The 17023-nt window shown below is 38.5% G+C and overlaps 1 protein-coding gene across 2 annotated transcripts in view; it reads right to left on the bottom strand.

The window, feature by feature from the left end:
- SCUBE1 (signal peptide, CUB domain and EGF like domain containing 1) overlaps positions 1-17023 on the bottom strand; it is a 254966-nt gene that overhangs the window by 178175 nt on the left and 59768 nt on the right. For both annotated transcript variants that reach the window (XM_030041173.2, XM_030041174.2), the window contains one exon: positions 5037-5165. In XM_030041173.2, coding sequence (XP_029897033.1) covers positions 5037-5165 — 129 coding nt within the window. The remainder of the gene's footprint in view (positions 1-5036; positions 5166-17023) is intronic.

Below are 17023 nucleotides of genomic sequence, written 5' to 3'. Positions count from 1 at the left end.
TGAAGCCTTACTGCTGCTAAAGGAGCAGAGGGTTTCTTACCATATGACAATTCCTATCCCAATAGCTTAAAAGTAAACTAAAAAAACCCAGAAAATTCTTTTTTACCCTCGTGGGTACATTCTGGGGTCACCATACTGGCAGCTATGCCAAGCTCACCTGAAATTCTCCCTGAAAAGGAAGACAAATTCTCAAGCCTTCTCTATGGCATCCCCAATCATCACATATCTCACTTTGTACAACACCCAGGCTTACACCACCAGGCTCAATTTACCTCCTCTGCTATCTGCCTTACTAAAAGCCTCCATGAGGACACAAAGACAAAGTACGCCCAACTGCCAAAGAGGCCTCAAATCAATAATGCGCTTACACATATGCAAAAGTCCAGTCTTCTTACTTAATATTAAACCAAGAAATTTACAAAAACTAGGCAAATTAGGAACACCTTTAAGTGTCATGCTGAATCAGAGCAGGGAGTATATTCTGAATAACCAGTTTCAAAGGCATAAGTCTTATCCATTGGTACTCTGTAGTACAGATTCACAGATTTTACCAGCTATGTGAGAACAGACTGATTTACCACAAATGAGATGGGTAAAGCGTTTGGCACTAATAGGAAGGATGATCAGTTATGCCATAGACTCTCCTAAAGGCAAGACAGAATGAAAATTGATAGCATGCCTCAACATGTGAAAGGCACAAAGAAAGAAAAATCAATTTATCAGTAGGAACATGGAGAAAAAATGATCAAACAGGAAAGAACATCTGGACCAGTGAGCTAATTGCTTATAAAAAAACCCCAGACTGGTATTTCATATATGAGAAGGGAAAACATATTTCATGACTGGTTTCAAATGAAGGATAAAGAAAACCTATTGCATGAGACCAAATATTAGTCTTGCATCCACTGAGCAGAATTTAGAGCAATTTTGAGAAAGAACTACTACTATTTCAAGTGATTACAGTGCTAAAATAAATTAGTTTTAGCCAGACAAGGATATCATCATAGTTTGAATTCCCTATGGTGTCATTTCATGTTATTTTTGAGAAATTCCTCAATAAAAATGTCAAATAGAGAGCAAGTCGAGTTCTCCTGAGGACAGTTTTGGACATTTTCCAGTACAAATTTTAACCATGAATTCTTAACCAAACATCTCCTCCCAACAAATAAATAAGTAAGAAATTTCACTTGATTAGAAAGAAAGAAAGAAATGTTGAAACAAGAATTCAGGAAAAAACACTTAACCTGTCAACTGCATCTGATCTAATTAATTGTGAATACTCCACGTTTGCTTTTATAAAGAAGATTTTAATCATCTTGCTATACTGACATTACTAGAAAGACATCCAGTGAAGGTTTAAGAAGGAATGTAAACCCTGACAAGAAGAGATGGCTTAAGATTTTGCATAGACTTCAGTCAAGCGTGAGATGGAGAAATCCTAATGTAACGGTCTTGTCCATTACAACCTGTTTCCTAGAAGGCCCACAGGACTATCAGTGAACTATCATGGGGTCCCATCCCTAGACCTTCTATCTAAAATCACTAGACAAAGATTTTTGGTGATATGTGTGATAAAATGCGGACCAAGTCACTGAGAGAGTAATTCAGCTGTCTAAACATCAGAGTCAGATGCCATTTTAGATTCCTAATATTATTCCATCTAGCTTCCATCTCACACTCCAGATCTACTCCTGTAGATCTCTGGACTCAATGATTGTCATGGGTCCCCTCCAGCTTGAGATATTCTACGACTCTATGATCGCACACATCTGCCAGCTCCAGGGTGTTCTCACTGTCACGAGGCTCCTATGTTTCGGCAGTCAAATCGCCCCCGAAGAGTTCTTGCTGCCTGGCTCCCTACGTGCTGACAAAATGGACCCCGACAGTAATGCCTGGAAGGCCAAAGGATGGGGGAGAAGGAGGAATAGTGCAGTCTGATGTTGGGTCACTCCTAGCAAATCTTCTGTCCAAGCACATACACAGCCACGGTGCTATATGAGAAGACGGTTCAGGAAGGGTTTTCAAAATCAACCTACTGCGAGTTTTATAGGCTCATCTACAAACTCCATGGAAATGACATAATTCTATACAAGATCCACTACAGCCCTACTTAATGTGAACACAGACAATTTCAGCATGCTAATCAAACATTACATGCCTTTTCTAAGAGGAACATAAACTTGATACATGGAATATATGATACGGTACCTAACTAGCAATCCTCATTTGACAGTTCTCTAAAGTCCTATAGAGGTTGGGGCAGCAGAGGGGGGGGGTGAGGGGAGGAAAAAGATACGTCAGTAGAGGAATGTACTGAAAGGTGAAAAACATTGTCACTAATCTTGTGAAGAGTTCTTTGTCTCCTTAAAATCCATTAAAAGTAAGTGGTTTCTCAAAAAGCAAGAACAGGTAAACCAGTGGACTTATCAAAACTTTAATTCCTTTCAATACCTAATTTCCTCGGGGGGGGGGGGGGGGGGGAAATATCTTTGGAATAAATTTATCAAGTTTTACATGCTGGGAAAATTTTCCAAAAGGTTGTATGTGCAAATACAGGGTTTGTTTTTTATTTGAGACCTCACTGCATCCTCTTAAAAACAGCCAACTGCATTTACACACTTCTGGTAACGTAAGTGAAGGGAAATAGAACTACTCCAGAAGGGAAAAGACTGTAACATCCCCCTTTTTAAAACTGATACTCTGCTAATGGGCACAAAGAAGCTATCCCTGCAGTCAGTATAACTGATAATACCAGCAACCAGCTAGGGACCAAATGATGACAGAGAAATGAAGTTCTGTCTTTTCTAGCAATGGTGTCCCAAATCTGAGTTAGCACACAACGGGCAGTCATAGCAAGATTTGCATGGCCATTGTCAGCATTAAAAACTTCAGTCTGAGACCTTACAACCAGACACTTTCATCCTCAGTAAACCCACTCAAATTGTAAGGAAGGGAGAAAGAGGGATGTGCCTTGATTCCCTTTTCAGTGCCTCTAAGTAAAAGCAGCTATTTTACTGAGACATATCAAAGACCATTCATTACTTGCAAATACTCAATCTGCGTTTGAGGAACAGAAACTTCCCCAGTCCATGGTTTCAAAATTAGAAAGGCAGCTGTGACCTCTTTTAGTGTCCTGAAGTTGCACACTGGGAGAAAGAGAGCCCTTTGCTATTATTCCCACTCATCTGTTCACTGAACCTGTTCTAGAAGCAACATGGCTCCTAACACTTTTGGGGTAACACAAAAAGTCAGCTCAGAGTAGACCATGAATATGGGTAGACACTGATTCTAAAAAAACTGAAAGATCTCTTGGCAAGCTTTGGATCAATACTTTCAACTGTAGCCACCTGTTTATATTATTGTAGGCCTTTTTTTTTTCCCCCCAAAAAACCCCAAGTGGCTGAATAGAAATTAATGAAAAAAATTAGAAATTTGGCTATCTGTGTAGATCGAGCCTGTATGTTTCATGACCAGAGAGCAACAACACAGACAGCAGGGGTCCAAAAAAATCCCACAGATCTCCTGAACCTTTATCAGGTCACTCCTTTTGCCGTTCATACTTGCTAACCTACTTTTCCCTACTACTATGGGAATCATTTGGAAACAAAGTTGAAAATAGCAAGCTGTTTGGAAAAACGTACAGACACAGTTATTTGAATTCCAAATAGTTGAACTATTTGATGATGTTTGTGTCCTGTTTTATTAAGAGATATTTATGAACATTAGTATAAGTAGAGTTTTTCTTTCTTTTTTAAATGAATGGCTGGTGGCTCTTTGTATAAGAAATACCTCTTGCACAATGAATCATTTGACCATCTCAGGTTGAGGCAAATAAATCTATTTAGTCCGTTCTATCAAATGAAATTTGGACGTTTGAGTCAAAAGCCTGCCAATGGTCAGGATATACAATCCATCTGAACAAACATTACTCACTTTGAAAATGAACACAGTAGGAAATACATCTACTGAAAGGCTAACCAAATCCTTGCTCAGAAATTCTAGTTGTTCCATAGATTCAGTGAGTGCAGACTGGTTTTACTCGACTTCATTATTTCTGGTTCACTACCTGATTTCTTAACTTCTATTGCAAAGAATCTCAGTTTTTACCAAGTAAAGGTGCTGCATGACACAGAAGAAAATACCCGCTTTCCACAGTTTTATAAACATCACCTTGAAATGAATTTGGGACTGTACTAAACACTGGCCATTGCATTTATATGGGGAATATTGAGAAAGATAGTCCCTAGGCACTAGGATTTGGCTAAAATGACTACCAAGTAAGCATACAGGTATGGGAAACTGGACATAGCAGTCAAAGTTTATTTCCAGGGAACTGGTGGGAAGAAATTTCAAAACAAGACATATACTTTTTTAGCTTACAGGGTAAACCCAACCTATTTAAACCAGAGCAATGGACATGAATCAGAAAAACAGATCCCAAAATTCTCAGACTGCTGAAGCAATTAAGATCCTGCTCTGAACATGGCTTTGTACAGTTAGTGGACTGTGTCCCTCCCCTTTGTAAATAGCTATTACTGGCAGCTGTTTCTTCTGCCCTGTTTTATTGTCCAAGTGTTCCTTCATCACACTTGCACTTTAACATTCTGTGATATATGTTCATACAGCATATCCTAGAACTATGTTACCCTAAAAGGGACAAAAGGGGAGGGGGAGCTCTAAAGATATGACTGGAATTACAAAAGTTGGAAGAAATAGACAAAATATATTTAAGTGGATGGGACAGATTAGTTTTCTTAAAAAAGAAGGCCAAACATCCAGCACAGGCTTTGGAGGTCAGTTTTTTTAGCAATGTTACAGATGGGCAAACTGATTTGACTATGTTAGGATTAAGAGTGCCAACTTTAAGGGTCTGGTCTAAACCACACTGGAGTCAACGGACAGGTTTGACCTTACTCAGTGTGATCTGGATCAAGTCTTTACTGAAAACATACCAGATGACAAAACGCAGCCAAGCAGACCAGGCCTTCTTACCACAGCCATGAAACGAAAATTTCTTGCCAGCGTTCACTACTTACCGAGACAGTTGTGGCCATCATGGGCTAACATGAACCCATCATAGCATGTACACCTGTAGTTGCCTGGAATGTTGATACACTCATGGACACAACCCCCATTGTAGAAGTCATTTTCACACTCGTCGATATCTAAAACACAAGAGGAGGAAAAAGAAGCTTTTGTAAAAAGAGAATACTAAGAATACAGAAAAATTTCTCCAGCTGAGCATGGTCTTCGAATATATGCATGTTCCTAAGCTTTCTATATACTCATATTGCATATTTCATCCAACAGATGGCTCAGGGAATTACTGACTGAATATATCAGGGTCATATAAGACTGAAAAGCAGCAAGCCAATGTATAGAACACTCCTTCCCAAAATAATAGTAGTATCATCACAGTAAACAATGATATGTTGTCAAAAATTAAAAAGAAACACCTGATTTTGGTACATTTTTTATGTTTAAAATGTAGGGTTTGGGTTTTGTCTTTAAAATAATCAAGCAGACAATGAGTTAAACCTTTGAATTTGTTGTAACAAACAACTACATGAAACATGCTATTAATATGGCATAAGACAAGAGAAAAGTATGCCTTGTTTAACAAAAAATTGTATTCTCAGAACAAGGAAGATCTGGTATATTCCTGACAATACATAAGGCTGTAGTTCTGTCCAATAAACCTTGAAAAACGCCATTTCTGAAAAAGCTGTCACAGTCCACTGAGCTCTATGAAGTTACAATTGATAACTTGGTACAGTTTTGTCTGTGTCTTCCCCCCCCAGAAAATTAAGTCCTATTATCATTCTCTGTATTAATTCATGTACTGCAACAACAACAACAACAAGTCCAACATTTTATTCTTTGAAGGTACGCTAGAATTTTTTTTTTTTTTTGTACATTGGCCTGTATCTGAAAGAGTACCATGATAAGAGAGATGCATTCTGCTTCAACTACAAACAATCCTGTTATGATCTTCCCTCCCTCATACAAAAAATCACTTCTTCACTCATTCTAGAAAGTGCAAACTTTCTTCTTTTTACAGACTGTATCTTGGCTTACACATGGAATGTCAGCATCACAGTCACTGCTGCGAATCATTCAGTGGTGCACACCAACCAACTAAAAATACACAAATAATTATAGACAGCCTTATAGCTTGATAACTATCAGCTCTAAACCTGTGGTGTGCTAGACCAAAAACCCCAGCTACTGTCCCTAAGCCAGACAGTGCATGATAAATGGATAAAGTAATCTTTTTAGAAAATCACCTGTTAGTACATCAGAGCTACCCTGGCTGTACATTTCAATCATGCCTTCCATTGCAGAGGTGGTTGAAATATTTCTGATTTAGGTTCATGTTCACGCAGCCTTTTTTTTTTTTTTTTCTTTTTCTTTTTCTTTTTTTTTTTTTTTTCACTTTTAGAAGTACTCCAGGAAAAGCTTTGCTACCTGGTATCATACCCAGCCACAACCCCAAGACAGCAAGGTAGTTTGTTAAAACCAGATTCTTCTGAAAAGCCAGCTCTGACTCAGTCACTCAATGCTTTCAGCATTTCTGGCCCTTGGATTGAGTTTGGCTAGGTTTGTCCTTCCTTGCACAATCCTCTGAGAAGCTGAATCTGTCAAGAGCAGGGACAGGCTTCTCCCAACTTTTTTTGCAAGCCTTCCCCCTCAGGTCAGCCGCTCCCAGAAACCTACCTTAAACTCAGAATAGCCCAGGTCTCCACCTACTTCCCTCCAACAGCTCTGAAGCTCCCCTTCTACAGTCTCCTCAGCAGCTTGGAATGGGAACTACAAATTCGGCTTTATCTGCAAAACTGGTTAGCTTTTTTGTAACTCAGCATTCAGCACCACAAAAATACTAGAAATAAGCTGGAGAAAGGATCTTCCTAACAAAAATACAACCTGCTGCTTAAAGGTAAACTTCCTACTCTTTCAACCACTGCTCTGTTTCAGAAAGTTCCCATCCTTTACTAACAATTTCCATCCATTAGTTGTACAAGTGCCGAGTTAGCACAGCCTGTGGATGTGCTCTACTTTCTGGAGTCTAGTATGACAACAAAAAGATACGTCTGTGATTTTTCCTGAAAACAATAACCAACAAGTCAATTACTGCATATTGGACTCATTCCAAACACACCTGCAGCATGGCAGTGCAAAGTCCCAGAAAAGCCGCTCTCCTTTATTTACAGCCCACTGTGCTTGGGTGCATATTGCCAAAGCTCTCCAGTGAGGTTTCCACTTAGCAGATATTTGCAGCTTCCATAACCATTCATGAATAGTTCCAGAAACTTCTTAACATTCTCAGACTACAGGGACAAAAATAGAGCCCTACAGTAATGCCATGTTTTAACAGGCCAAGTCAATAATCAAAAAGCATATAACTTGATTTTGATGTCAGGTGTGTCGGGCGTTCCTTCAGGACACTCAGGAAAAATGGTAACTTCATTTTAAGATGTGTTCTTCACTTTATCCAGCACTGAGTGTCATGGTTTAACCCCAGCCAGCAACCAAGCACCACACAGCCGCTCGCTCACCTCCCTCCCAGTGGGATGGGGGAGAGAATCAGAAGGGTAAAAGTGACAAAACTCATGGGCTGAGATAAAGACAGTTTAAGAGGTAAAGCAAAAGCCGCGCACGCAAGCAAAGCAAAACAAGGAATTCATTCACTAGTTCCCATCAGCAGGGAGGTGTTCAGCCATCTCCAGGAAAGCAGGGCTCCATCACGCATAACAGTTACTTGGGAAGACAAAACGCCATAACTCTGAACGTCCCCCCTTCTTTCTTCTTCCCCCAGCTTTATATACTGAGCATGACATCACACGGTATGGAATATTCCTTTGGCCAGTTTGGGTCAGCTGTCCCAGCTCTGTCCCCTTCCAACTTCTCATGCCCCTCCAGCTTTCTTGCTAGCCGGGCATGAGAAGCTGAAAAATCCTTGACTTACTATAAATACTACTTAGCAACAACTAAAAACACGTGTGTTATCAACATCGTTCTCATACTAAATCCCAAACATAACACTACATCAGCTACTATAAAGAAAATTAACTCTATCCCAGCCAAAACCAGGACACCGAGTTTCTTCATAAGAGGGAACTCAGAAGAAAGTTTTATCAGTTGTTATGTTATTCAACATCAGACTGCCTAGGGCTGATCAATTAATTCCCTTTTTTACAAACAATTAATCAAATAGGACTATTTGTTTAAGTAAGTGATGGGAGAGCCTTCAAAAGGCACAAAAATCAAAGAATTGTGAAGCCTGTTGAATGTCTACCCCTTATATAATACTTATTTCTAAAAAGCTGTACTGTGATTAGCAGCACAAGGTGCTGATGTAATACAAATACTTAAGTTCCAGAAAGGGTAATCTAACAGATACATAAACCAGGAAAATAACAAAAGGAACAGATTCTTTTAATCTTTCTCTCTCAAGGAGTTCCAGTTACATTAAATTTTGCAAAAGGATTAGAAGATTACTTCTCCCTTTTGTACCCCAGGAGCTGTACAAAACTAGGAGTGGAGCCAAACATTCTACCTATTTTTAAGAGCCATGTTGTGGGGTTTTTAATGCTTCTTTCCCCTCCAAAACCACATTGCTTTTTAAGAGACTTCACCTGGCAGGCTGACTGGAATTTCTATCTCCAGTATTGCTAGTAAAACACCAAGGGGATAAGACTGGTGAATTTAACACTTTATTTTTTAAAACAAAAACAAACAAACAAAAACCCCACCAAAAGCATGCACAAAGTGTGCAAAATCCAAATGTTGAACTTTTTTCAAGCTCCAGCTGCATCAAGAGAAAAGCAGACAACGTGCCTGCAAACCATGCAAACACCACCCCATCTTTTCTTCTCATGTACCTGGAGGAGGACATTCACTGAAGCATTCTTTAAAGAAAGTCCTAAACAACTGTAATTTATGGGCAGAATATTACATCTGACATGGCAGGATATGGCTTCCTTAGTAAAGTTAATATGGCGATAAAAGCAATAGGAGTACATTCAAACACATAAAACCTGCAGGCTTGCTCTTCATTTTATCTATTGTAAAACTCAGAATTTGCAGGGGCCAGCTATGTTCATTTCCTTTTCGTTAGGTCATATCCTATTATTCTTTTTTTTCCTGTAATTGATAGAATTGGGTGTTAATCAAACTCTTGACTCCAAACACCTCTAACTCAGAAAGTTAACTCTTCCCACTAATTTTGTAGCTTCAAGTTTTGTCCTTAACATTTTTAGTGTTTGATCACTTAATACTGTCTTTCACCATGAATGAATTACTGTACCACAAAAATGAAACAAGAGAAACACAGAAATGTTGCAATTGAACCACAGAATTGCTGGGCTGGATGCAGGTGCATATACCGTTGAATTAGCAAGGTTTACCGCAATCTAGCTCTCAATGGGAAACCTGAAGTTTTACCTAAACTGGCAAAATATTTACAAAGTTTTCACTCCAGTAAATTCTGGCTGTGCTGACAGGCAACTCTTGGAGAGTTTAGTGAAGAAAAGACCTTAAAAAAGTATCGTAATTTCCTCTCTAAGAGGAATTCATTTCATATGGGTATTACAATGGCAGCAATTACAGGAGCCCTGGAAGAAAATTAAATGCACCAAAATGATTAAGAAGGCATAGGGCCATTTATAATAATGACATAGTCTGCCAAGAACTTGTTTGGGCTTACTGTGTTCAAATGAGGCAGCAACTCCCAATGCCAGAGCTGGGTGTAAGCAACCACATCCTCAGGTGTTGGCGAGATAGTTTTGACCATCTCTTTCTGGAACTGGTTTGGGAAATCTCCAAAATCCACTGCTTCTTTCAAACGTTTTAAAGGAAAAAAATTATCAGGAAAAAAAAGAGATAAAAAGAAGCTTGTTTACTTGGGTATACTAGTAACTGTACTGGTTCAGCTATTTGCCATGGCGAAAGAAGCTTGGAAACTACATCATAATTCCTTCTGTAAAGCAAAGGTGAATCTTTTTGTTACAGCCTGGAAATAACTCTCTTTCAGCAGCCCTAGGGAACACAGCACTGCGATGCTCTGTTGTTGTCCTCCTCAATGAGCAGCGGTGTTACTTAAAGAGTACATACTGGATGAGACTACAATTATTATACAAGCATCCAAGAACTTTTAAAAAAAACCTAGACAAGTATCTGAGAAAATGCAAGCATTTGTTACCATGAGGAAGTGCTGTAATTTACAATCACTGTACTTCAGTTACAGAAAAAGAATTTGAAGTTCTCTTCTTTAAGTGACCTAATTCTTTTTAGTCTGAGGTGACCTGTATCTACCTTATACATACTGGGGTTGATTCTTCTTTCATTATTACTGGTGAAACTGACACTATCCCAGAAATTTGTTTCATTTGTGTATTCTACAACAAAGGGATGGCACTCTCAGAAGTCTCATGAGGCCACCCTACAGAGAAGCAGCTCTCCCAGGAGCACATACAACTTGGCTAAGAAACGTTCAAAATAAAACAAGAATCAGTCTCTGGAGGTAATTTAGTAAACACAAATTTCAATTGATTTCGAAAGGAATAATTTATGTGCTTCGACATTTTAAAATAAATAGCCAAAGGAAGTTGTCTGTCCACATCAATTTCTTCTAATTTAGAGAACCAAAACCAAAACTTGGCACACAGGTATATTATGCAGATGTGGAATATTTCCTAAAGGAGCTGGATCCATAAAATAGCTAGAAAAATACACATTAAAGTCTTTATAAGTGTATCTTGATGGATAAATCCACATATTTTTTTGGTATCTGAAGAGAAAAATATTTTGGTGTTCATCTTTATCTGTTTATCTAGCTGCTTTAAATAAAATACTGCCAAAGAGGCATTATGCAGACAGTAAATAACATTGTCCTTACAAACTTGCCAGCAAAGAAACTGTTTTTACCTTCCTGCTCCATGAGAGGTTGCTGCTAGCCCCCTACAGAGGAGAAAGCATACCACTTGCAGAATTCTCTATTATCGGTAGTCTTCTGCTAAAAAAAAGTCATATTACAGTTCTGCAGTTGCAGCATGTTGCCTGCTTATCCAGAACTGGTATGCAGCAAGGGACATCATTGCAAAATGCTGGAACACATATTTCCATGTGGTAATATTTTGCACTTTTATAGCTTCTCTCTTAAAAGGTTTCAAAAATTTTTACTTATTCTTTACTGAGTTTCGGTCACTGTTCCTCCTAGGACTAATGCACTATCCTCATTTCCACAGAAAAATACAGGAGAAAAGCCCCCCCCCCCCCCAGGTTCCAAATCCTACACAGTTAAGAATAGAGCTACAGTATGAACAGAGCTGTCTTCATCACTGCATAGTTTTGTGCAACCTTGATCTCAGATGCTTGGGAAAGAAGTGACCTTGTAATATGCAAAGGTAAAAAGCCCCGAGGTGAAATCCCAATCCTACAAAAGCCAAGAGGCATTTTTGCCATTGGCTTCATGAAGCCAGGAAGACGTTTTCTGGGACTCACAGCAAAGAGATACGTGAGATGGGATCAGCACTTAAATTTGTTTCCACTTCCAATTCAGAGCAAGCAGCACTTCATTTTTAAGGAAACAGGCAGAAATGAAGTAACATGCACACTGACAAGAATACAAACAAGTTCAAGTCCTGGATCATAATCAGATCAGCATCTTATTCCTTTTAATGAATGGATTTGGGGACTGTAAAAGCCATTAAAGTAAATAAAAACAACATGGGAATACTTAGATATACTCTGTTTCTTTGGCAGATTCTACATTTAATATACTTTCAGCAGTTATACACACACACTGGATAACCTGAACCTAAGGCATTTGTATTTCTCATATCAAAATGTACTTTCCTTAAGAAGGGAACCAGCTCCAGAACTAAAGACCAGAAAAAAAGCTCACACATAGGTTAAAGACTGTTTTAGTTAAGTGCATGCCAAATTTGCCAAAAGTTCAGCTCTCTGGAAAGTGTTCAACCCAAGCAAGAATACTAAAATGATTAGATTCTCAAGAGGAGTTTAGCATCAGCACATTTCCACATGCTCAAAGTTATTTGAAGTCCACTCAGCTCTGCTCTTAAAATTTGCAAGAGTTGACCCAGCTAGATGTATGAAGAATCAGCTGGGACAATGTTATCAATCCCACTCAACCTGACCTGCCAAAATACCCCTTCCCTCTGTGAGTTTTGTGATAGCAGAATTCGGCTTCTACTCCAAGCCCAAATTTTATGAAGAGAATATTGACATATCAAATTAATTCATTTTTTTTCTACTCCAAACAAAACCTTGACCTTCACCTCAGAGTGAAGTCTGTTTCTGAAAATCCCTTCCCATGAAGAGCTTCGTAAGTCACTTTTTTGATAAGAGAAAACAAATTAAAATCTATTATTTGTTACATCTGGTTCTTCCTGAGACACTTTATTTTTTGACTCATAAATGTTAACATCTTTATTCTTTAGATGCTGTGACCTTGGAACTATTACAATCTAATGAATCAGAGGAACACACAGTGCAGTTTTTACAGCTTTCAAGTTGTCATGATGTTTTCAAGATGCTTGTGCCCAAGAAAACTGTAAAATTTGATAGCCCTTAGGACTACTCTGAGAGCCAAGGTCAAGGGTGAGCAGGCTGGGAATAGGGTAAAATCAGAAAAAGCAGCCTGATGTTTCTCTGTGGAGAAAGGAGAAAGAACAGGTACAATAGGTTGTTCAGCATGAGTTTTTTTCAGTGTAAATCCTTCAAGAGCCTTTCCACTATGGGTACTGCCCCTCCAATGTTTTTCCCATTAGTGCATCCACAAAGAAAAAAAAATATTCAATTTTACAACTTCCTTAAAAATGTCACAAACCCCTATTTTCCAGTATTAAACCAGCAATAAAATGAAAATGCCATGCCAACTTAGTGGAGATGATTTGGACGCAATCTGTGGTATTGTTGGGGTGTTTTTCTGTAAGCCATTTCATACAGTTTCCAGAAAACATCAAGTACTCTGTAGAAGTTTTATTTGTTTCCTTTTCTTCTGTGACAGCTGATCACAAAGTTCTTCATGCTTTGTATCTTGTTAAAGCACTTGTCTGAGAAAAGGGGGGGAAAAAGTGGAATACAAACCAAACTATGTAGAGGTATGTCCAGCTGGTTAAACAGCACATCCATTTTTAAAGTGTGAACAGCTTCATATTTAGAACTATCTTGCCTAAAAACACTTAGGATGCATTTGGAAAGCAGATGAGACATCGTCCCATTTATCACTGGCTGTAGGATGGGACTTCTTTACTTTATTTAATATTTTTTTCTCTGACCACAATTATTATCTCCTAATTTTAGAGAAAGCACAGAGACACCTATTGCAGATCCTTATTTTGTCCTGTATCTGAATTTGTTTCCTATTATTACACTGATCACAGCAAGCATGAATCAAATTGTCAAGTTGCAGAGTAAGGATGGCCTTGTAAGAGTCACCTTCACTGCTCAGGAAAAAACAGACAAGCTTTCAGACACACAAGTACTTCTCAAAGGAGGCAATGGAGTACATGAACTTCCGAGTTTATCAGCTGTAAAAAACGTAGGTGTGTTTAGCACTTGTTATTTTGCAAGTTTTAGTTAATGATCTTCAAATATTGTTTATCATACAAAGGGAGAATTAAAGAGTCTCATTTAAACACTCTAGTGGCTAGACAGTGGCAAGCACCCAATGCTGTAAGCAGAATTCAGCTGACCCAGCTCACATACTGTTAAATGAAACAAGGCAATAGATTGTGAAAATCCAACCTTTTTTGCAGTAGCTGAATGATTATATTTTACATTTTTGGTGAATGACCATCACATTCTTCATTCATTGATAAGAAATACGGTCTCTGGAGACACCCTTCCTTACATTTTTCTTAAATTCACCTTCCCTTCCTCAGTTTCCTGTCTCTGTTCTCTTTCCTGTACATTTCCCTCCTTACTTAAACTCCTAGTTCAAAGAGTTAGAAGAACATTTTTTAATGGCTGGACATTGAAATGCCAATCAAACTGACAACAGACAAAAGAATCCACCCCTTTGATTCATTCTCTCAGGATGCCTCCAGTTTGAGGCAGGTATTACTGCTTCAGTGTAGATGTACTTTGCCAATAGAAAGTTATCACTGAAGTACAGGGGAATAAAAAATACTAAAAAAATATTTTAAAAAGAGCACAGAAACTGAAAGCTGAGATTCTGCATGCACTTGGTGCAATTTGCCAGCTGCCTATTACGTATGCCTCTTTATGATGGCATACGTAACGCTCCAGGAGCAGGAATGGAGAGGAGATCAAATAAATGACATGGACCCCTCTTCGTTCAGGACCTTACAGAATTTTTGACTGCTTAATTGACAAGTCTACCACATTAACACTAGGTTTATATACTGTTTTTTACCTAGAGTACCTTTCGGGGTCTAAAACCTTTGGACAGCTACAGTCATTTATGGAAAAAAATAATTAAGCAGGGTTTTTTCCCTGGGGAACAATATATTTTATATATGAATATATAAATTTTATATATTCATATATATATTCATATACCTGAATATTATCGCTATGTGACACTTGCCATCTCAACCAGCACATTGGAAACTTATCTGGGACCATTCCAGCTCCATTCATGGTTTAGCACAGTATTTTTCTAGATAAAACCAAAATTATTGTTATCCTGCATTATGCATCTTGAACCCTTGATTAGAGTTTGTTATGGTTTGACATTTTTCTTAATTGATATTTAAACAGATTGGCTACAAGTTCTTTGAACTGCAAGTGAGATACCCAAATAAAGATGGATACCTGCAGAGCACATAACAGTTTTAGAGTCTGTCTTTATTTAGTAGCTGCCATGCCCGACAAGCTCAAGCAGAGAGATTTCCTGTTCACAAGCTGTTATGAACGTGAAACATGACATTTGACAGCATTTTTCCCACCACTTCTAAATCACAGCCATTTCCACCACAATTCCCTCTTTTAATATAATGGGAAATGTTTGATTCCACGTCTAATCTTGCAAGTTCTGGAGATCTAATGGGAGAATACTTTTGTGTGCCTTACTGCCACAACTGGTGTGTGTGCATCCTAATGATTATCACTTTAGTAAGTCATGGCAGGAGGTTATTCCTAGATCTTTAAATTGAAATATGCATCTAAAACCTTTGAGGGAGAAGTCTAAAACAGTGAAACTAGCTCACTGATACAGACATCATTCGCCTAATTTTTTTCCAGCCCCTGTAGGCATCTCCCTCATTCTCAGATTGGGTACCTCCAACCTTCCTTTGCATTTCATTTTTACATTTCTGTCCATTGACAAAAGGAAACAATCCCAAGCATCAATTCTGAAATAAATTTCCTTATTACCCATCAGTGGATGAGTACTCACTTATTTTCTGTGGCCCTTCATGTGGGAGAACAGAAGGTGGCTATTCCTTCTTGTTCATTTCAGAACGAGATTTCTTGATATCATGTAGCACGTGCTTCATTAGTCCCTGGCAGATTAACACTACTTCAGCATCAGGCTGAGACAGGTAAGGCCAAAACAGTATGAGAGGCTATACTGCAGTGGTTTTCAACCTTCTTGGATATGAGGAACGGTTATGTTTTCCAGCAGAGGTGCAAATCCTGGTATAGCAAATTTATGTCTTCTGACATCAGGCTTACCTTTTCAAACTATTTTTTCTACAGGTGCTTTAGCAGTAGTCCTTGGGCTACTGCAGGCTCCTGGCTGAGAATGCTCTACTGCAGACTCCTGACTGAGAACAGCTCTGCTGTGCTGGTTAACCACTTGGGAAATATAATTTATACCATGTAGGATTTGTAAAATGTAGGGCTTCCTGTCACCCTGCATTACTTGGTCAAACTTCCTACTTCATATGGGACACACATCAGACATTAATTTTACTAGCCTACAAAAACTCCCATGAGAGTACCATACAACTTATCTATCTATGAGCAGAGCAACTCTGCATTATGTACACTGTTGTGCACTGCCATGAGAAAATCATTGCACATACTCAAATGACCTGTTCAGGGCTGCCTTTCATTTCAACGTTTACTAAAGTCATGTCAGTACTTCTAAACATGATACACAGGGGATCCATGGATTTGTGTCCCCTGACAATGCCGGATGGAATAGTTATGGAGCCCAAGAAACCAACTCTGCTTATTATTTTGTCACCTGTTCCCCGAATGTAGATAAATTCATACAGTTCCTCAACAGCATCCTTTGTGCAGTGAAGGCCTCCCAGCATTTTGGTTTGCAGAGAACAGCAAAGAGCAGCCTGTAAGGACTGCCACTCTAAGTCCTTCACAAGTATGAAGACTGTAACTCCTCACCTATTAAACGGCAGCTGACTGGAGGATAACTTGGATTATCAAAGCACACATCCTTCTTTGTTTCAAGATCATTATGTTTATTTTTGCCATAAATAGTTTTTCCAACTACAGAAATGTTTATCTGGACTAGGAAGGTCCACATGATTGTAAAACAGCTATAACACACATGGAATGTACTGAAAAATGGGTCATTCATTAAAACTCAAGGAAATAAAAGTTTCTCACACCTCATGGTAATTAAGACTCCAGAGTAACTTCAGCAAGAGTAATATATTAATACCAGCATGTTGCCTAATTTCCAATATCAATCATTTTACATCCCACTTCTCTTATCCAGGCAGTAGTACTGGGGATTTCATATTTTCCTTCTCTTTTCTATGGTGTTGTGCACTGATAGTAAGTCCGCTTAAAAATTATTTCAGTGCTCCAGCCTAGATAAAGATGCATTATCTGTATATAATTTACGTTTTCAGGAGAGCGGTAAGCATTCATTTTTCTTATGAGTCCCTTGCAAAGCTGTGGGTACTTAGCATCTTTAGCAAACTGAGAAAATTAGTTGAGATGACCCTACATTTAAGAGAAATGTCTCCTTTATGAGCTTGATACAACTGCTTCAAAAAGATCTGAGAAGACTAAACTGAATAGAAATTAGATCAAAGATTTACAAGAATTTTTTTTTAAATCT

Source organism: Aquila chrysaetos, chromosome 17 (genome assembly GCF_900496995.4).
Source record: "Aquila chrysaetos chrysaetos chromosome 17, bAquChr1.4, whole genome shotgun sequence".
NCBI lineage: Eukaryota > Metazoa > Chordata > Aves > Accipitriformes > Accipitridae > Aquila > Aquila chrysaetos.
This window is presented reverse-complemented; position numbering and strand designations above follow the sequence as displayed.